At 36.5% G+C, this 21,433-nt stretch overlaps 1 protein-coding gene and 3 pseudogenes across 1 annotated transcript; 3 read left to right on the top strand and 1 right to left on the bottom strand.

Moving 5' to 3' along the window:
• Window positions 1-4,611: 4,611 nt before the first annotated feature.
• LOC145555459 (EP1-like glycoprotein 4 pseudogene) lies at window positions 4,612-5,988 on the top strand (annotated as a pseudogene).
• An 862-nt stretch (window positions 5,989-6,850) lies between these two features.
• LOC145555458 (EP1-like glycoprotein 3 pseudogene) lies at window positions 6,851-8,233 on the top strand (annotated as a pseudogene).
• Window positions 8,234-8,952: 719 nt separating this feature from the next.
• LOC145555457 (EP1-like glycoprotein 3 pseudogene) lies at window positions 8,953-10,501 on the top strand (annotated as a pseudogene).
• A 169-nt stretch (window positions 10,502-10,670) lies between these two features.
• On the bottom strand, window positions 10,671-13,295 carry LOC145556501 (zinc finger BED domain-containing protein DAYSLEEPER-like). The gene is made up of 4 exons (XM_081618158.1): window positions 13,200-13,295; window positions 11,484-12,742; window positions 11,065-11,377; window positions 10,671-10,921 (listed from the first exon to the last, which is right to left on the bottom strand). Exons 1-4 carry the CDS (start codon window positions 13,273-13,275, stop codon window positions 10,842-10,844), a joined length of 1,728 nt encoding a protein of 575 aa, XP_081474284.1. The 5' UTR covers window positions 13,276-13,295; the 3' UTR covers window positions 10,671-10,841.
• Window positions 13,296-21,433: the final 8,138 nt, after the last annotated feature.

Genomic DNA, 21,433 nt, shown 5'->3' with positions numbered 1-21,433 from the left:
AGGTTTCAGGCACTGGTGTCGAAAAGGCTTGAGATTTTAGGAGATACATCTCAGGGTCAAATAATGTCGTTTGGAACCATATAAGATCATTATATGTTGTCATAAATGTTCGTGGTAGACTTAAATTAATGAAATTAGTGCAAGTTAAAACCGAAAAATTGGTCGTTTAAAGGCAAATTAGATGGTTCCACTCACCCAATTGGAATCTCGGGGGGTATTAGGGACCATGGTAAACATTTCGTCAATTTTTATTTCCGGGCGAAAAAAAGTCAAAAAATTCCAAAATTAAAGGCTAATTATATCCACGCTTTTTGAGAAATTTTGGAAGTTTTCGGGGACCGGTGTCGAAAAAGGCTTGAGATTTTAGGAGATACATCTCGGGGTCATATAATGTCTTTTGGAACCATATATGATCATTATATATTGTCATAAATGTTCGTGGTAGACTTAAATTAATGAAATCGATGCAAGTTAAAAATCAGTCAATTGGCCGTTTAAAGGCATATTGGATGGTTCCACCCACCCAATTGGACTCTCAGAGGGTATTGGGGACCATGGTAAACATTTCGTCAATTTTTTTTTCGGGCGAAAAAAAGTCAAAAAAATCCCAAAATTGAAGGCTAATATCCATGCTTTTTGAAAAATTTCGGGGCCCGGTGTCGAAAAGGCTTGAGATTTTAGGAGATACATCTCGGTGTTATATAATGCCGTTTGGAACCATATATGATCATTATATGTTGTCATTATGTTCGTGGTAGGCTTGAGTTAATAAAATCGGTGCAAGTTAAAAACGGGTAAATTGGCCGTTTAAAGGCAAATTGGATGGTTCCACCCACCAAATTGGACTCTCGGAGGGTATTAGGGACCATGGTAAACATTTCGTCAATTTTTATTTCTGGCAAAAAAAGTCAAAAAAATTCCAAAATTGAAGGCTAATATCCACGCTTTTTGAGAAATTTAGGAGGTTTCGGGCCCCGGTGTCAAAAAGGCTTTAGATTTTATGAGATACATCACGGAGTTAAATAATGTCATTTGGAACCATATATGATCATTATATGTTGTCATAAATGTTCGTGGTAGACTTAAATTAATGAAATTGGTGCAAGTTAAAACCGGTAAATTGGTCGTTTAAAGGCAGATTGGATGGTTTCAACTTCCAACCACCCAATTGGACTCTCGGCGGGTATTAGGGACCATGGTAAACATTTCGTCAATTTTTATTACCGGGCGAAAAAAAGTCAAAAAATTCAAAAATTAAAGGTTAATATCCACGCTTTTTGAGAAATTTTGGAAGTTTTCGTGGACCGGTGTCGAAAAGGTTTGAGATTTTAGGAGATACATCTCGGGGTCATATAATGTTTTTTGGAACCATATATGATCATTATATGTTGTCATAAATGTTCGTGGTAGTCTTAAATTAATGAAATCGGTGCAAGTTAAAAACCGGTCAATTGGTCGTTTAAAGGCAAATTGGATGGTTCCACCCACTCAATTGGACTCTCGGAGGGTATTAGGGACCATGGTAATAAACATTTCGTCAATTTTTATTTTCGGGCGAAAAAAGTCAAAAAAATCCCAAAATTGAAGGCTATCCACGCTTTTTGAGAAATTTTGGATGTTTCGGGGCCCGGTGTCGAAAAGGCTTGAGACTTTAGGAGATACATCTCGGTGTTATATAATGCCGTTTGGAACCATATATGATCATTATATGTTGTCATAAATGTTCGTGGTAGGCTTGAGTTTATGAAATCGGTGCAAGTTAAAAACCAGTAAATTGGCTGTTTAAAGGCAAATTGGATGGTTCCACCCACCCAATTAGACTCTCGGAGGTTAATAGAGACTATGGTAAACATTTCGTCAATTTTTATTTCAGGGCGATAAAAAGTCAAAAAATTCCAAAATTGAAGGCTAATATCCACGCTTTTGAGAAATTTTGGATGTTTCGGGGCTCGGTGTCGAAAAGGCTTGAGATTTTAGGATATACATCTCGGTGTTATATAATGCCGTTTGGAACCATATATGATCATTATATGTTGTCATAAATGTTCGTGGTATGGTTGAGTTAATGAAATCGGTTCAAGTTAAAAACCGCTAAATTGGCCATTTAAATGCAAATTGGATGGTTCCACCCACCCAATTGGACTCTCGGAGGGTATTAGGGACCATGTTAACCATTTCGTCAATTTTTTTTCTGGGCGAAAAAAAGTCAAAAAATTCCAAAATTGAAGGCTAATATCCATGTTAGCTTTTTGAGAAATTTTGGATGTTTCGGGGCCCGGTGTCGAAAAAGCTTGAGATTTTAGGAGATACATCTCGGTGTTATTATATAATGCCGTTTGGAACCATATATGATTATATAATGTCATTTGGAACCATATTTGACAACTCTAATCGACACCATCAGGCCAGCATTTCTACTAGAGTCATCGAGTGTAAGAGTTGCTAAATTTGTCAACGCTTTTTGAAGTTGACCTAAATTTACTATTAGTTGTTATGTTGTACACATATATAAATGTACAATAATACTACAATTAGTGTGAATCATGTAACGATATTTAATTTAGTTGCACTTAAATGATAGCCATCAAGTACAACTGATGAAAGGGTGGCATACTCATTCTCACGTTATGAAAAGATCGTCGATTCGAATAATTTTTAGGACTTTTATAAGTCTTATATTAGTATATATAGTTGTCTAATATAGGATAAGAATTAGTGAAAAGTCGTCTACCAAAAAAATGCATGACATATAGATAATGGATTGTCTCACCTAGTACAGAGCAGAAATCAATGAATTAAATATAAAGAAAATAGATATTTTATATTGTAGAAAATGGGAAGCAAGTAACGCTGTTTAATTAGTTGCAATAAAATAAAATAGCTCTATTTGTAATCATATATACCCTCTCAATCATAAAATAGGGTTCGTTAAAAATGAAGTGTTTACTCAATTTAATCAATGCTCTCTATCTGGTAGTTTTAGCTTTCACAGATGATGTACGTATTGAAGCTCGATTACTCGAAAGCCCGTCTTGTGTGTGGTTAGCCATCCCGTGTGACCGCTTTTAAAAAAATATAAATAGATAACAAAGTAACCCTATAATACTAACCAAGTAACCCTTGTAATGACCGGGTAACCCCTATAATAATAACTGAGTAACTCCTATTATACTAACGAAGTAACATTTATTACACTAACGAAGTAATTCTTATAATGACTGATCAGACAGTGTGGCTAGCCACATATAATACTTTGTGTTATGTTTATGGTGGGTGATTGGTTGTAATTAACATAAGATATACTTGGTATATAACAGAATGTAATTAGTTATCATGTAAGAGTAGTGGAAATAATTTTCAAGTTCTGATTTGATTTCTTAAGTTTATTTTGGTATATGTTGTATTAGTTCTTGAATTATATTCTTGCGTTGGGTTTGTGTTAAATGTATGATTGATCAATGATGAGGTTATATTTGATTATTTGAAAATAGTCATATTAGGTTTTAATCATTTAATGAATAGTCTATTAATATTTAATTTTTTTTTTAATTTACTAATATGAAAATGTAGGTATTTATGATCAAATATAGATAACATAAAATTAAGGGTTAATATATAATATATGAGGGAGCCAGGTGAGATTAACATTTTAGTTTATAAGGCTATTTAGAACAACTTATAAGCATTGAATAAAGTTCCCAAAATAATAAATTTTTACTTGTGGCTGATCACACCGTGTGACTGAGGTTACTTAATTTGGGGTTATTCGGTCGGTCAGGGGTTACTCTCACACAAAAAACGCACTAACCAACTTAGTAACCCCATAATAAGTAACCTTTGGCCGATTGAGTAACCCCTAATAAGTAATCCGGCCCTGATCACACGGTGTGGCCAGCTATATAGAAAAAGCACTAGCTGGTCATTTTTTTTTTCATTACAATTTTAGGAAATTCACACTAGTCAATGAATTACTGCCTTTACTGGTGCAAGCTAAGGCACCGTGCCAGTAGATGTTGACTCCCCCCAAAAAAATTGGCCATGACCTGCCAAGCGTGACTTCGAAACACAAAACCACCACGTTAGATAGAGTAATATCTCCTTTGGAAGCAGTAATCTAGCTGTTGATCCCAACAAGTGTATTATGAACTCTATATATATCCCAAGTATATTACTGATCGATCGATCGATCTTTAATGAGCTTATTAATTATTTCTTACCGGGCTAGGCGACTTAACACGTATGACGTACCACACCGGGTCTATTTTAGTCTTTACCTCAATTCATATAAGTCCTTTACGACATTAACACTACAAACACTTAACATGCCTATTTGGGAATCGAAATTTACATTAATAAGTCATAACATCAGGCAGAATTGAAGAAGCTACCTTTTCTTTAGTATGTAGTTAAGTATAACTTGGGATATACATACTTTTTATAGGATATACACTTAAATTGATTATCATACAATAATATCAACTTGGAAATTAATAATCCAAAGTCATACTATATAAAGTGATATACACTTAAATTGATTCAATTCTTAGCTATCGAATTTAATCTATAAATGGATGTATGTATTAGCACTTGATCGATCACAATCTTATAACCATGTCCGCCTTCATATATTCCCTCGTATTATTAAGCATATCTCTTTGCATCCTCATTTCACCGTCAATTTGTAATCATTTTGATCAAGTTTTCTCAGACTATTCCCCATCTATGGCTCCTATGCTTTCTAGATCTTTCCCGCCTTCGAAATTTCTCTATGTCAATCTCGGTGACCATGATGATTACTCGGCTGAATACGATTCCTACTATCGCGTTGTAGGAATCCATAGCTCACGTTACCAGTTATGTTTTTATAAATTCCCCGAAAATCCTGTTTATACCCTTGGTATAGCCAGTGACTTCCCATCTAAATGGGTTTGGGCTGCTAACACGAATGATCCGGTTAGCAACGGAGCAGCTATTTACCTAGGGGAGGATGGAAATCTTGTACTAGTCGATGTTGATGACCGTGTTGTTTGGCAAACCAACACGGCCAACAAGGGTGTGGTCGGACTAAAGATGCTTGAGGACGGTAACATGGTATTATACGATGCCAATGACAAGTTTATATGGCAAAGTTTTGATTACCCCTCGGATACATTATTACCCGGCCAGTCTCTTAAGGCCGGGGTAACTACTAAGCTCGTAAGTCGTGCATCGAATACTAGCCATTTTGAGGGGAACTACACCCTAGAGATGAGCCCCAAAAATGTGTCCTTGTACTATAAAAGTCCAAATAGTCCAATACCACTTCCTTACTATCGAATTGATCAAAGATTTGCATCGACACCTTCCAAGGAGTTTAGATACGACGTATTAGTGAAAGATTTTGATAATCCTATTACTTCCCACACCATTCAATACACTACAACAGATTCGATATTTAGTTCAAATCAAGAGCTTGTCAAAACATCGTACGATAGCAGAAGTTCCTTCCTTCGACTAGACTACGATGGTAGATTACGTGTCCATACTTCTCCTACGCCTGAAAATGGAGATTGGTCCGAAGAGTTCACTCTCTTCAAGGGAGAGCCATTGTCGCGTAATCAATTAGGAGCAACTGAATGTCAAATGCCTGAAAAATGCGGTAATTTTGGAATTTGTTACAAAGGCGAGTGTGTTGCTTGTCCTTCCCCTAGAGGGCTCTTGAGATGGAGCGAAGATTGCGCGCCTCCGACCGTGGGAGGATATAGTGGTGATGATGCAGATGCTAAGTACTACAAGATGCGTGGGGTTCGACATTTCAGTTGTATGTACACCGAAGGCGAGGGACCTATGAAACCAAGAAAATGCAAGGTTAAGTGTAGCAAAGATCCAAAGTGTGTGGGATTTTTCTATGATGTGGATAAGTTGAGATGTTGGATTGTTTATGATCTCATGACTTTGACTAGAACTGATAATCCTAGCCATTTAGGTTACGTCAAATTGTCTAACTAATAGTTTAGTCAGGCTAAGAAGATTACTAATGGTTCATCAAGAACCTATTATATGTATTAATGTCAAAAATCATATCCTATAGTTTGGAACATGAAATAATAATCTATGACTAACCTTGGTTAAAGTAAATGATTGGATACAGACATTTGTGATATACAAAACATAAAGAATAAAACTGAACACAGAAAGATTACGAACTTTATTTAATAAAAAGGGGGTGTATTATTTTTCCCAATTTGAACTGGGCTTAAAGTTCTACTATACCATAATTTAACTTGACCTGATAACTTGTTTCAAATTTTTTCCCGAAAACTTGATTTAACTCTCACAGTTTTTTTGGTCCTGTATTTGTGGGTCAGACATTTTGAGAGTGAGGGGAAAGGATAAGGAATCCCCACCCTTAAAGTGTCTCTAGTGGGGATTGAACCCCTAACCTCAAGGTTGAAAGGTGGCAATCTTACCACTACACCAAGCTTATCTTGGTAGCAAGAAAATGATTATGAGTCCCAACATTTCTATCACTTAACGTAAATATATCATGTGACTTCAATATACATCTTTACGGCATTAGCACTTTAACTCTTAAATAACAATTAACATGCCTATTTGGGATCTAAAGTCAATTAGTCTACTAGAATTAACATTAATCAAACAATATTAAGAAGCTTTTCTTCAGATTGTAGTTTGATAATTTTAACGCAATTTACAACTTGCTATAATCTATCTCAAATTCAAATCATACAAAATTATCAACTTGATGTTCAAAAAAATCAACCCTTCCTTACATTGAAAAATTAAGTCTATAAATGATACATGAATTTTCAACAATCCATGCATCCAAATAACATACATGCTTTTAAACATGTTTGCCTTCATCTATTCCCTCCCATTCTTTATCCTATCTCTTTTCTTCCTCATTTCGCCGTCGATTTGTCAAGAATCCTTATCTACTTCTCCTTCCTTGGCTCCGGCTCCGGCTCCAGCTCCAGCCTTTAAAACTTACCCACCTTCACTATTCCTATATGTCAATCAAGGTGACCTTGAAGAATACTCGGGTGAATTCGACTCTTACTTTCGAAGAGTAGGAATTGATAGTTCACATTTCTCGTTATGCTTTTATACCAACTCCGATAGTTCATATACCCTTGGTATAGGCATGAGCTACCCATATAAATGGGTTTGGGCTGCGAACCGGAATGATCCAGTTCGCGATGGGGCTGCTATTATCCTTAAGGAAGACGGTAATCTTGTACTACTTGATTTTGATGACCGCGTTGTTTGGCAAACCAACACGGCCAACAAGGGTGTGGTAGGAATAAAAATGCTTGAAAACGGCAACATGGTATTATATGATTCTAAAAATAGATTTATATGGCAAAGTTTTGATTATCCCTCGGATACACTATTACCAGGCCAGGCACTTAAGGTCGGGCTAACTACTAAGCTCGTAAGTCGTGCATCGACTACGAGTGATTTGGAGGGGAACTACACCCTAGAGATGAGGCCTAACAATGTGTCCTTATACTACAAAAGTCCGAAAAATCCAACACCACTTCCTTACTATAGAATTGATCAAATTTATGGATCAACACCTTCCAAAGAATTCTCATATTATGTAGGAATTACAAACTTTGCTTCAAATTTTAAATTTCAAGCCTTACAATACATAACTACAGATTGGATGTCTAGTTCAAATCAACAGTTGGCTGAAACGTGGTACGATAGCACGTATTCGTTCCTTCGACTAGACATCGATGGTAAACTACGTACCTATAGTTATGATCCTTTGAATAGGGTAGGAGGTATATGGAAAGTGGAGTTTACTCTATTCGAGGGTGAGCCATTGCCGGGTGATCAATTAGGAGCAACAGAATGTCAAATGCCTGAAAAATGCGGCGATTTTGGAGTTTGTTACAAAGACCAATGTGTGGCTTGCCCTTCCCCTAGAGGACTCTTGGGTTGGACCGAAAAATGCGTGCAACCAAAGTTGGTATGTGGTGATGGGGAGATCAATGCTAAGTACTACAAGGTTGTGGGTGTTGTGCATTTTAGTAGCATGTATACCGAAGGCGAAGGGCCTATGAAGCCAAGGGCATGTAAGACTAAGTGTAGCAATGATTGCAAGTGTGCGGGGTTTTTCTATGATGAGGAGAAGTTAAGGTGTTTGATTGTTTATGATCTTAAAACTTTGACACAAACTAGTAACCTTAAGCAATTTGGTTACATCAAAGTTTCTAACTATTAAATTAATTTATTAGGCTAAGAAGATTGCTTTAGGGTATGAAATACACTTAAAGCTCATCAATTACTACTTATTTAATCTTGCATTATTATACGAGTGTACTAACTCATAGTGTTGAATAAGACATGAATATATAGTCCCATCAAGTTACTAGTAAGAAGTAAACGAGCTATTCAACTATATTAGCAATTGAAAACAAAATTGAAACTTGTAAAACTGTGATGACTGCAGCAGCCAAGAAGCCGAGTATAAGTCTCAACATTCACCATTTCCTGATCGAAAACGGATGGATGATGTAGTCTAGTCTCAGTAAGCTCATTAATATTGCGGAAGGCTAGACGAATAAACACGAAAATACACCATCATCACCATGTGCTTCAATTAAGTCCTTGGAGGCGGCATTTGCACTATAGCTCTAACATGCATATTTGGGATCTAGTCATTTAGATAAACTCAATACAGTTGAGTATAACTGGGGATGTTGGACTATTGGATGTATACAACTTTGACTTTCATACTTAAATTACAACTATAACTTGTTTCAATCTGAAGTATAATAATCATATAAGATTATCATCTTGGAAATAAATAATTCTAAGTCTTATTATGAAGTGATTCTTAAGTAAATTTAGTCTACCCTTTGTTAGACAGTTAAGCCTATAAAATGGGATGTATGTATTAGCACCGATCGACCCAAAGAGCGTACACACATGCTTATGAACATGTCTTCCTTAGTTTATTCTCTCCCATTAATCTTATTTCTCTGTTTTCTCATTTCGCCGTCGATTTGTCAAGAATCATCATCTTCTTCCCCTGCTCCGGCTCCTTTTCCTTCTAGATCTTTCCCACCTTCAATATTCCTCAATGTCAATCAAGGTGACTTTGAAGATATCACGGGTGAATTCGACACCTCTTTTCGACGTGTAGCTATAGACAGTCCAAGGTTCTCTTTATTCTTTTACACTAATGACCAGAAATCTTTTACCCTTGGTATAGGCATGGGATTCTCACCTAAATGGGTTTGGGCCGCGAACCGGAATGCTCCCGTTGGTGAAGGGGCTGCTCTTTACCTTGGGAAAGATGGCAATCTTGTACTGGTCGATTTTGATGACCGCGTTGTTTGGCAAACAAACACGGCCAACAAGGGTGTGGTAGGAATAAAGATGCTTGATAACGGTAATATGGTATTATACGATGCTAAGGGTAACTTCATCTGGCAAAGTTTTGATTACCCCTCGGATACACTATTAACAGGCCAGTCTCTGAAGGTTGGGCTAACTACTAAGCTCGTAAGCCGTGCATCGCCTACGAGTGATCTTGAAGGGAACTACACCCTAGAGATGAGACCCAACAATGTGTCCTTGTACTACAAGAGTCTAAAAAATCCAACCCCACTTCCTTACTATAGAATTGATCAGATTTTTGGAACAACGCCTTCTAAAGAGTTCAGTTATATTGTAGGGGTTACAAACTTTGTTTCACATTTCACATTCCAAGCCCTACAATACATAACCACTGATTGGATATCTAGTTCAAATCAGCTGTTAGCCGAAACATGGTACAATAGCACAAACTCCTTCCTTAGACTAGACATCGATGGTAAACTACGTACCTATAGTTATGATCCTCTGAATAGGGATATTTTCAAAGTGGAGTTCACACTTTTCGAGGGTGAACCATTGCCGGGTGATCAATTAGGAGCAACTGAATGTCAGATGCCTGAAAAATGTGGTGACTTTGGAGTTTGTTATAAAAACCAGTGTGTTGCTTGCCCTTCCCCTAGAGGACTCTTGGGTTGGAGCGAAAAGTGTGCGCAGCCAAAGTTGGAATGCAATGGTGGGGTGATCAATGCCAAGTACTACAAGGTTGTAGGCGTTCGACATTTCAGTAGCATATACACAGAAGGTGAGGGGATAACGCAAAGGAAATGTAAGTCTAAGTGTAGCAAAGATTGCAAGTGTGCAGGCTTTTTCTATGATGAGGAGAAGTTAAAGTGTTTGATTGTTAATGATCTCAAGACTTTGACACAGTCTGATAATCCTAAGCAGTTTGGTTACATCAAAGTGTCTAACTACTGATATAGTTAAGCTGATAGGATATGCTTCAGGGTATGAAATATACTAATTAATGGCTTGAGTACTCATCCTATCATGTGAAATAAGACTAATACTTGTATTTTCAAATGACTACTGTAAAATGTCCGTTGTCTGTTTTTTAAATAAATATAATATGAAAAAACATTTTGCAACTGCACTTGCAGTCTTGCACATTTAGTTAACCAAATGGACCTATCTTTCCATTTACACGACTTTGCAGATAAAACTCGTTAGATTCGAGTAGTACAGCATAAAGCCATAAAGGATTGAGATCTGAACAAAAATATGTAGCTTTGGGCTGTTTGGGCATGGCATATAATAAAACCACTAGCTCTGATCAACAATGAGCATCAAAACCTATATAACACTAAGCCACATATTGTTAACACTTTTGAATCAGTTAATTTCCTGATTGCAAAAACATGCACATATATCAGTACAAAAACTCCCATTATTGCAGCTAAAATATGTCAGAATGTACAGCAGTTTAAAAGGTAGCAATTTTACTCGAACTTTCAATCTGACTCTTCCTCATCTGAGGTACGCCAAAATCGCTGCTCAATGCCCATAAGTCCTCCAGGGTAATCAGGTTCAACTGAAAGAGCAGGAAAATTATCACAAAGCATTTTATTATAAGAGTCTGAAATAAGTGAGCAATCAAAAGATTGAAAACATGCATAATTCAAGTCAGTTTGAAACTCCTATTAAAAGATCAATTTGATGAAAAAATCATCTTACCTGGGTATCCGTATAACCAGTTTCGAGTAGCTATCAGTGCTTCTGTCCACTTGGAATACCAGTCACCTTTCAATCTGTCTTTAACTCTGTAGCCCATGCCAAAAACTGAATCCTTAGGAAACGAGGTAATAGGGGTGCTTAATATATCCTTTGCCATAAGAGTTAGTTCTTGTCCAAAACGCGGTTCATTTTCCTTCCACCAAGAGAGAACATCCATCTGTTTCTGGCAGCGAACATTCTGTTCATTCAAGTACAAATTCAGACTTGAGTTACCTGAGTTGCTTTCCTTCGTTCTGCAATATATGTCAAACCCCTGCTTTGAAACAAATATGTCATGAAACAGGACAAATATACAACATGTAGGACTAGTGTATATATATATATATATATATATATATATATATATACAATTTACATACCTTGATAATATCATCTTTCATTTCATTCAAGTGTGATTCAAACAGTTGATCACTGTAAGTTTTGAAGAGCCTATCAAGCCGTTTACGGGTGCACTCATACCTGTTCTCTGCACTTGCCTTGTCTAACTTCCCATAACAAAACTTGACAAAGCTGAGTTTGTAGCGAGGATCAAATACTATAGCCAACGCAAGAACTTCATGACAAGCATCCCAGTACACATCAAATTCACTCTTCATCCTTCGTGCCAAGTTACTTATCTCAAGGTCTATATCCTCCAATGCATCCACAAGGAGCAAACCAATCTTCATAACATTTATAAAGTATAAATTGGCTGTTGGGTGTTCAGTGCCTAAAAACAGATTTGCTATGTCATAAAGAGGCTTCAGAAGCTTACACATCTTTTCAACCCTAGACCACTCTTCTACTGTCAAATGCCAATCAGTATACTCGTCATCAATCATCACATGTTCAAAGGCATACCGATACTTAACTGCCCTCTCGAGCAACAAATAAGTGGAATTCCATCTCAAGTAGCTATCAGACCACAAAGGCTCATATTCACCTTGGAAAATGAGCAATGCAGCTTCTTCAAACTTGAGTCTGTTCTTCTCATGACCCATTATGTAATGCACACCCTCTCTGATCTTACTTATAGGGCTATTAATCAGCTTGAAACACTCTTCGCCCATATGATCCATGAAACGAGCCCCACAACAGACATGAAGATAGTCACCATTGCAAAGTAAAGCACCATCTTTCCCATTAAGACACTCCCTTAACATGTCTTGTACTGCCTCACCACACCTTCCACTATCGAAAGTGATAGAAAATACTTTCTTCTCGATCCCCCACTTGCACAACACATCGTAAACTGCTAATTGCAGGCTAGATGCATCCCAAGGAAAAGACAAGCGCAAAAGATTCAGAAACTTGCTTTGCAATTTCCAGTTAGAATCCACATAATTCGCGGTCAAGCAAAGGTAGTCATTAGTACAAGGATCCACCCAAATATCGATTGTCAAACATAATCTACCCGAAATACTCCCCAAATCATGTTTAAACTTGGCTCTCTCCTTTTCATACGCTTCCATACAGTTTCCCTTGGCCGTATCTGTACTAATGTGTTTGACATTCGGCTTTAGATAGTCGAAGACATCTCTAGTGCCACTTTGCTCAAACAATGTCAATGGAAGACCGTGTTTTATGATAGCGGACAACATCATCTCCATGAAAACAGAATCCTCATATTTTCCCCCACCTTAAACAAAGCAAGGATAAACATCAATCAATACAACACCATACTCATCACTTACACACTTTAGTCACTTGTATTTTTTAAGTCGACAAGTTTTGACTTTTAACATTATTTCAAATACAAGTTTATCATCACGATAAACCAAAAAAATTGTTTATTTAATAGCATTGTCAGGAATAAAAATAAACCCATAACTTTTTATTTGTCTAAAATGTTAAATATTTATTCATTAACGAAAATATCATGTTGATTGGTATATATTACTAATTTATTTTTCTAAATGCCACTAAGTAAAATGGGGAAAGAATATATAATCAATTAACGATCAAATATCAACTTGTTATAATTTTTAACCTTAAATAATTGATGATACTACCAATTCAACTTATACATTGGCAAACATAATACTTCAACAAAAGAAACGTGTCGACTGAAAAAGAACGAGAATACCAAATTTTACCTGAGGTGTTGCCATGAACTTGTTCCGATGGAATACTCCGACGTCGCTTTCTATTGGAAATCGGAGCACCAGACATGGTAAATAATGCAGGATTTATCATCTACCACCAAAATTCAATTACACATACATAAGCAAAGATTATGAACATAATACCACAAATTTTAAAATTAATCAATAGTATAATTATGTTAAGATTCATGAACTTTAAACAGATGATTGTAGTAACAAAAAAAATTGCATGAAATGAAATGAAATTAAAAAATTACGAACATAGTATGAAAGAAAATTACCTGAACTACAAAGAGAGAAAAGCAATTAGTTCACTAATTACGATTTGCGAAGCAGGGGATGAAGAAAGGGAAGGGTTAAGTATATAATGACAATCAAAGAAAGCGGGAAGATTGCGCGCGCTTTTAGTTGGGCTTTTGGTTTGGGTGGGGTTTTGGACAATTGCAATACGGAGTGAAGTTTGTAATGAATGTTATGTTTAGTTTTGACTTTTGTCTTACGGTAAAGTTTGCGTTACGAATCAAACTCTCCTAGAGACACTTTAGGCTTTTAAGGTAGGGATCTCCTTATTCTTTCCCAGTTTCCCTCACTCTCGTGTTCCTAGCTTGCTAATTCGGCAATACACTAGCTGAGTTCGCCATCAAAATTGAACACTTAATATAACAAAAATGAACATTTTCTAATTGAACGTATTGTACAATAATTTTGTTTTCACAATAATCAAATGTTCATTTTCAAAAATAAGGAGCAAAGTTCATTTCAACTATAAGCTTCTCTTTTTCTTCTCAACACTAGCTTCACACTTTCATAGTATCAATAACAAGCTTTCAGAGAGCTACCCTGATAAGCACCAGTAGAGATGACCAATACAAAGCTCGATTTCATTGGTAAGCACCAACATGAGTTAAGAGTCAGTGTTACTTATTTTTCGTGAAAATCACGGTAAAGTCCATATTGGTCATCAAACACACTCTGGCTTATTACAAATTAGCATTTTAAGTCGACCACTTCAGCTAGGCGTCTGTATTATCAACCAGATGCAGGAAATGCTTTGGCTCAGAAAAAGAAAACATCACAATCAAGATTATGAGTCTTTGTGGCTGTGATGAAAATCAGAACTGCAGCACCAAATCCCGTGTTTAAGAGTGAGGCAAGGTGATCCTTAGAATTTTCAAAGGCAAACAGGCAGGCCACCTTCGTAAAACACGATACTCAAGTTGGTGCGCTTAGCCAATTAAAATCCAGTCCACAATCAAACACGCCTCTGCTGCCAAGCTTATAATAGAAATTTTGCAGATAGGAAATGTAAAAGCCATGAGCTGACACTGGTATGGTAGTCATAAAGCAGAAATATGCGTGACATCAATGTTTTGCTTAACAATACTCGTAGTATTATAGAAGCATACATCTAAGCAAACAATTTTAAATTTCTATCCCCCGGCAACAATACATCACTGACATGATCAAAGATCAAGACGTATCTCAAACTTAACTCCCAACCAGACTTAGCAATTACAACCACTATAAAGGCCATGGATTACTTCAATATTAGCATCAAATCACAAGGTGCATTCACTAGAAAGAGAACAGAAGTATAAATTTCATTGTCTGCGGTTTCAAGATTTGCTAAGCCAATACTCAAAATTTGAATTGCACTTAGTCACACAAAAGTAACTAGATTCTATAAGAAATCTACTCTTTCTGGTAACATCATAGCACTTCACAACTAGTAGTGAAAAGAAAACAGAAAACAAGAGATATCAGATATGTACCTCGTATTATTAATGAGTTCCCAAGTCCAAACCAAATATTACATACATGAGTTCCTGAGTCCAAACCATAATGAAAAATCACTAAATCCCCGGTATTTTTTATTTAAAAAAAGATCATTGAACCTAAGTTCTACTCAATGCAAAGCAACAAAGTAATGGCATTGCAATGACACCTTCCCAATCACATTGACCTACAAGTTCTACAACCTTTTCTGGTTCATTTAAAGGGGCATTAAAGTTGGAGAATATAGAAAATCGTTTTGATGAAAATAACAACATTAACATTGCCTAATACCTTATGCACTGACTAAAATGAAGCAGCATTAGGATTTAACAACTTTATTGAACGACTCCACTGTAGAACCTGTGAGTTGAGCATAAACTTGATGGACTTCCTCAAATGGCAGAACAAACCTTTTCAAGAACACAGACTCGGACAAGCAAATAGCAGAAGTAAGAAGATAATCCTTCCTTAAAAGCCCTTTCTCCTTCAAAATCTGTAAGACTCGATGTCTTGGCAATAATCTCTTCTCCATGCTACACATGAATAATATAGGATGCATTGCTAAATAGTTGGGCTTGTAACCCATTTGGTTCATCAGACAGCCTAGTCTTTCCTTGATCCTCGCCTCTGAACTAGTGAAACACATAGGATTTAGCCTGATCAATTTCATGATATCAGACTGAGTCCATCCAAAACTCTTAAATACTTGGCATTTATCCTTGACATTCTTCTCACTACAGCAATGTAGTATATTAACAGCATACAAGAACATCGAAGAATCTCGAGGAATCCCTAACTGTAATTCAACCTTAATTAAGATATCTCGAAGGAAATCAGATTTCAATATAAAAGTATTAGGATGCCGAAGAATGTGTTTCTGGATGGTTTCACTGGAAATGCTACAATACTTTTGCAATAATTCAACATTGGGAATAAAACAATTAGCAGCGCAATGAAAGTGCCGATTCGATTTCTTGAGAATTCTAACAACATTCTCATCACTACCCAAAACAGTCTTAAGAGCATGAATTGCAGGACCCAAACGGTGGCGCAATAATAGAGGATTTCTAACAATAGTTTGAACTAGATCAGAATCAGACATACCCAGGTCATAAAAGAGCTGAATTTTAGGTTTTAGGGTTTTATCAACCCTAGAAAATAAAATCCGGGGTTCATAAATAATGATTTTCTGAATATGAGATTGCTGAAACCCAAGTTGTTTGAAGAATTGAATAACAGAATCAACTTTTTCAAAGAAATTGAAATCGATAGCCTTGTTGGTCTCTCCCACTCTCCGTGATTTGAACTTAGCGGAAATGGAGAGAGATTGTTGATTGGAGAAACCCAGATTATCAACTAAGAAATTCGCTAATGAGGTAGAGAATGAACAAGAAGAAGAAGAAGGGCTACCTTGATTGGTTAGAGAGGTTGTTGTTGAGTACAGCAATGGATGGCGCAGGAAGAAGCAGAGGCTTCGGACGCCATAAGAGCAGCTCCCAAGCTTCAACATTTGCAATGTGTCTTGAGGCTTGTTTGATTCATTTCATTTTTGCGTATTTAAATTTTAAATTTTAAATTTACGAAACTTTCACACTTGGTACCAGCGAAAACATCATGCTTCACATTTACTACGGCTATAATTTTTTACTAGATGAAGCCCGTGCGATGCGATGCACGGATTGTTAGTATTTTTTTTTTTAAAAAAAATATTTTTCATATTTATGGGATTAAAATTGTTATTATATTAGTTTTAAAATATTAGATAAAATTCCTAATATCAAAAGATAAAATTTTGTATTTAATTAATTTAAAATTTAGAATCTCATTCGCTAATTTTGATTACGTGGCATTTGAATTATTTAAATGTAAAGACTCTCTAAAAACTTGGGGGAAAACTCCCCTTTATATATATATTAGATTAGATTTTATTTTACTACCACCCAAATCCAAAATTTCAGATATCACTACCATTTGCCTGATGCCGTTACTATTCCCGTTAATGGAGCCCAACCACCTCACCGCCACCACTCCATCTTCAACCACCCTCATTGGCACCATCCAACCTCCATTTCCCATCGACGTCGGCGCCCAAAGAAGCCCACGGTAGCCGCGAACTCCACCAGCAACCCCTTTCCGCCGCGAACTCCACCAGTAGCTCCTTTCCGCCGCGAACTCCACCAGTAGCCCCGATCCCAGCCCCGTTCCCATGCCCCCCTCTCCCTCACCAAAAAACCGACCCTGAACCTAAACACCACCCTTAAAACCGCCCTAAACGGGTTTTAGGGTTTCGGTTTTAGGGTGGCGTTGGTTGCGATTGCCGCAATTGCCACCCTTAAACCGCCGTAGACGACCCCATAACCCTCTCTTTCCTCTGATTTCCCAGTGTTTTAGGGTGGTTGTTGCGATTGGCCGCAATTGTCGTTGCTGCTGCCGCGAATGGACGCGTTTGGTGACGGTGGTTGGTCGCATTTGGCCACTGTTACCGTGGTTTGGTCGCGATTTTCTTTGCTGGTGTTGTGTGTGGTGGTGTTCTGGGTATAAGGCTTTCGGTGGTGGTGGTCTGGGTTTGGGGGTTAGGGTGGTGTCATGGTGGTGGTCTGGGTTTGGGGGTTAGGGTGGTGTCGTGGTGGTGGTATGGGGAGTTGTCGGGTTTGAGGGGTACAGTGGTGTTGTTGTTGGTGGTCTAGGGTTCGCCGGCGTCAGGGGGCGTCGGAAAGGGGGGGAAGGTGGATGTTTGGTGGTTTCGGTGGCTGGGGATTTTGGTTTTTTAATTTTTTTTTATTAAATTAAATTATTATTTAATGAAAGATTGGGCCTTATTTAACTGAACCTTAACGGATTCCGTTAAGTGGTAGTGATTTTTAACAAACTCTGATATATGTGGTAGTAAAATAAAATAAAAAGTTAAAGCGGTAGTAAATGTGAAGCAGGGTGCTTTCGCTGGTAGCAAATGTGAAAATTTCCTTAAATTTATCTAATCTGCTCTGGTTTAATTTGATCTGATTTGAATGTTGAATTTGACTAAATTTTGTCATTAAATATATAATAATTTATACGTGAAAAAATACATTAAATGGGGTCTTGATAAATTTGTAATAACTAGAGTAGACTCGTGCGTTGCACAATTTAAATAATTCTTATTAAATTAAATGCTCATTTTATTCTTTAATGAATACAAATTTTTGTGTTTGTTCAGTTATATAAACTGTTCGTTTTTATAATAAAATGAGATTCAATTAACATTAGCATTAATAATGTTACACATTAGCAGTTTGTTCATTATTAAATTACATATTGTTGATTCATTTAATTGGTATTAAATTATATAGCTCAATTGCAAGATATCCATTTAAGAGAATTGAACAAATCAAGGTATTTAACTTGAAGCTTAAAAAATTGTTGACTAATAAGCAATAACATCATATGTTAATTTTTATTTACAACAAAAATGTTCAATTATATAATACAGAGTATTAAATGTACTATACATTTTTTTTTTTTTTTATTTCATAGTCTTTATTTTACTCTAAATTGTAAATTTTCATTTTTATATAATGCAATTTTCATAAATAAATGTTCATTTTTTCTAGTAAATGTTCTTTTTTTTTTATTATTAAATGTTCATTTTTTAGCGTGACCTCAGCCAGCGCTGACCGAACCCGACCTCAACCAAAAATTTGTGCTAATTTGGGTCAGAAGTACCTGTGAGCAGTTCCGGCCCGATATAACCCATTCACCTTACCGACCCAAAAAAAATGACCTTTTTAGGGGAAGAAAATAGGTTGACGTAGTCTAAAAAAGGGTTTGTTTAAAAAAAAAACAAGGGTTGTCCAATTCCTAATTGTGATAATTTTATAAATTTATTAAGGGGTAAGTTTGTAAATATACACTATATTCACCCTTTACTTCCTTATCTCAATTGTGAATCATGGTAGGGGCTTCCATCGGTATTTTTAACGGTGGTAAGCCCCAAAAACTTTTTAATTGCTTTCAATAAATTGATGTCATCCTTAAGATGGTGATTATATATTCTATTAACTTTAATTTATTTGTGTGTTCATTTGGCAAGGATTAACTTTAATTCATTTCATAATCTCCAAAATCTAGAAGACTATACGAGTATTATCATTCAATCAACTATACTTTCGTGGATTTCAAGCTGAGTTAGTGTTAACTCACATATTATATTGCTTTGAATGAAACTTTTTTTATTACAGCGATCGGTGATCGAATCTGCGATGATACTAGTTCTAAGGTGACATGTATTTGTGTTTGAATTTTAGATTTCTTAGAAATTATTTGTAAATGCACGCAGTTTGGCTATCTTTTATTAATGTTCTTTTTTTTCTTGTCAAAAAAAAATTAATAATAATAATAGTTTGGTACAAAGTAAGCTGAAGTTTAACAACTTTGTTAGTACCAATAAAATTTGATGAATTTGATCTTTTTTTTTTATTTTTTATTTTTTTTTATCACTCCTTACTCCATCACATATTCTTCACATGTGATTTACATAAATAGTAATTAAAAAAATGAGCCTATTAATGCTATGAATCTTAAATCAACATCTTTAATTATCAAAAAAAAAAAAAACTTAACAATTAAATACTAATTGTTTTGGGTAATTTTACCAATGCCACGTGGGCCAACCATGTCTTGACATGTGTCATAATCTGATTGGTCCGAATTGGACCAATCTCTAGTTGACATGTGTCCATCCTAGAACTTAGGAGAAAAAAGCGGCCCTCAAGGGCCCAAATCCCGAGAAAGTCGTAATTCGGCGCAGGCCAGCAGGGTTAGGTCAGAATGACCTAATCAAGGGTACCTTTCCCGATGACCCTGTAAATAGGGAGATTTCCCCATTTTGGGGGCATCTACATTTTATTATAGCATGCCCCATTTTATGAAATTTTCCGACGGATTTTCTAAGTTTTCCGACGGATATGAACCAGTCCATCAGAGATAAGCCTATTTCTAGTAGTGAGAGAAATACCTAATCTCGGAATCCGAGAAGATCCCACCTAGATTTTCGCACCTTTGTCCCTCTTTCGTTCAAGTACTAACTTGACTGTCGGAGGCATAGCTCCCACCACCAGGAGTCTCTGTTGTTTTGCAGGTACATGCCGCGAGCAACCAGTCTTCGAGCAGTAACTCTTCCGAGGGACAAAAACACCCAAAACATTAATAATTTATTACTCGTAATTGAAATAATTCCAATAAATACCCATTTTTAGATATAATGGCCTATTCTCTTCACTTCTTCACCTTATTTTCAGTTCAGTTCAGCTCTAATCAGTTCAGTTCAGTTCAGCTCTAATCAGTTCAGTTCAGTTCTTAATTTCTTTCTCTCATAAAAAGTTAAGTTCAGTTCTTAATTTCTTTCTCTCATAAAAAGTTAAGTTCAGTTCAGCTTTAATAAATTAACTTCAATTCAGTTTAGTAAATTAGAACCGGTCCTAAAGCCTCAATTAAGGCTGAAGTGGTGAACAATAGAAAAAGTCATAACGTTTCATACTACGAGTATAAAAAATGAGGGAGTAGTAATATGGTTTTCTCAGTTCTCACTCTAATTAGACAATACATTAGTAATTTACAGAAATACCCTCACTAGGCATTCTCACAATCTCATATGGGCATTTTGGTCATTTTCGTTTCCTACTATTCCTCACTTAACCCAAACCAAAAAGGTCAAAACCAAAGAAAAATAAACAAAAACAGAAAAACAAGAAGAGAAAGAAAGAAAAACGAAAACAAACGGCACCGCCGCCGGAAACTCGGATAACAACTACTCACTTCACCACCTTCTTCTTCCTCCTCCTTCTTCCTCACCCACGTGTCCCTTCTTCCTCCCATTTCCCAATACTCTATTTTCTCTCTCCTCATTTTTTATTCATTTTTTTTTTTGGTTTTTCTCAGATAAAAATTCCATCTTTCACAAAAAAAATTCAATCTTTTCTCTGTTTTCAAGCTTAACAACAATGGCGGAAGTGGACCCATCTGAACAACCCCACCATAGCCAACGCCGGCGAGTTCAATCCTTCACTTCTCTCTCTTCCATGTTCTTTGCTGGGTTTGAAAGCCCAACTCATCCTTCGCTTCCTTCTCTCTCAGATTCTGAACCCGATTCTTGCGATTTGGACCCCAACCCGAACCCGATTTTTGAACCTGATGAAGAAGATGTTCGTCAGCATCATCAGCGGTATGATCAGGTGAGCTTTGATTCGAACTTGTTTCAGCGTAGTTCTTCTCAGAACGCGTTTATTTCTGATGCTGGAATTGGGTTGGATTTGGGGTTGGGAACCGGGTCGGGTGACCCGAATTGTGGGAATTTGGGTGAAGGTGAGAGGATTAATGGGTTGAGTGATGATAATAATAATGGGGTTGATTTAGAATTAGGGTTAGGGTTAGGTGTTGTTGATGTTGGTTGTCGTTCTAATCATGTTTCTCCA

This window comes from Chenopodium album, chromosome 8 (assembly GCF_948465745.1).
Source record: "Chenopodium album chromosome 8, dcCheAlbu1.1, whole genome shotgun sequence".
Taxonomy (NCBI): Eukaryota; Viridiplantae; Streptophyta; class Magnoliopsida; order Caryophyllales; family Amaranthaceae; genus Chenopodium; species Chenopodium album.
Note: the sequence above shows the minus strand (reverse complement) of the source record. Positions and strands in the feature narration are given on the sequence as shown.

What these genes read in the sequence shown, in the direction of transcription:
- LOC145556501 (XM_081618158.1), bottom strand. Translation starts at nt 13,275, where the DNA reads ATGTCTGGTGCTCCGATTTCCAATAGAAAGCGACGTCGGAGTATTCCA. An exon ending in AGTTCATGGCAACACCTCAG is followed by an intron (nt 12,743 to 13,199) that starts GTAAAATTTGGT and finishes GCTTTGTTTAAG; the next exon opens with GTGGGGGAAAATATGAGGAT. An exon ending in TGAAAGATGATATTATCAAG is followed by an intron (nt 11,378 to 11,483) that starts GTATGTAAATTG and finishes GTTTCAAAGCAG; the next exon opens with GGGTTTGACATATATTGCAG.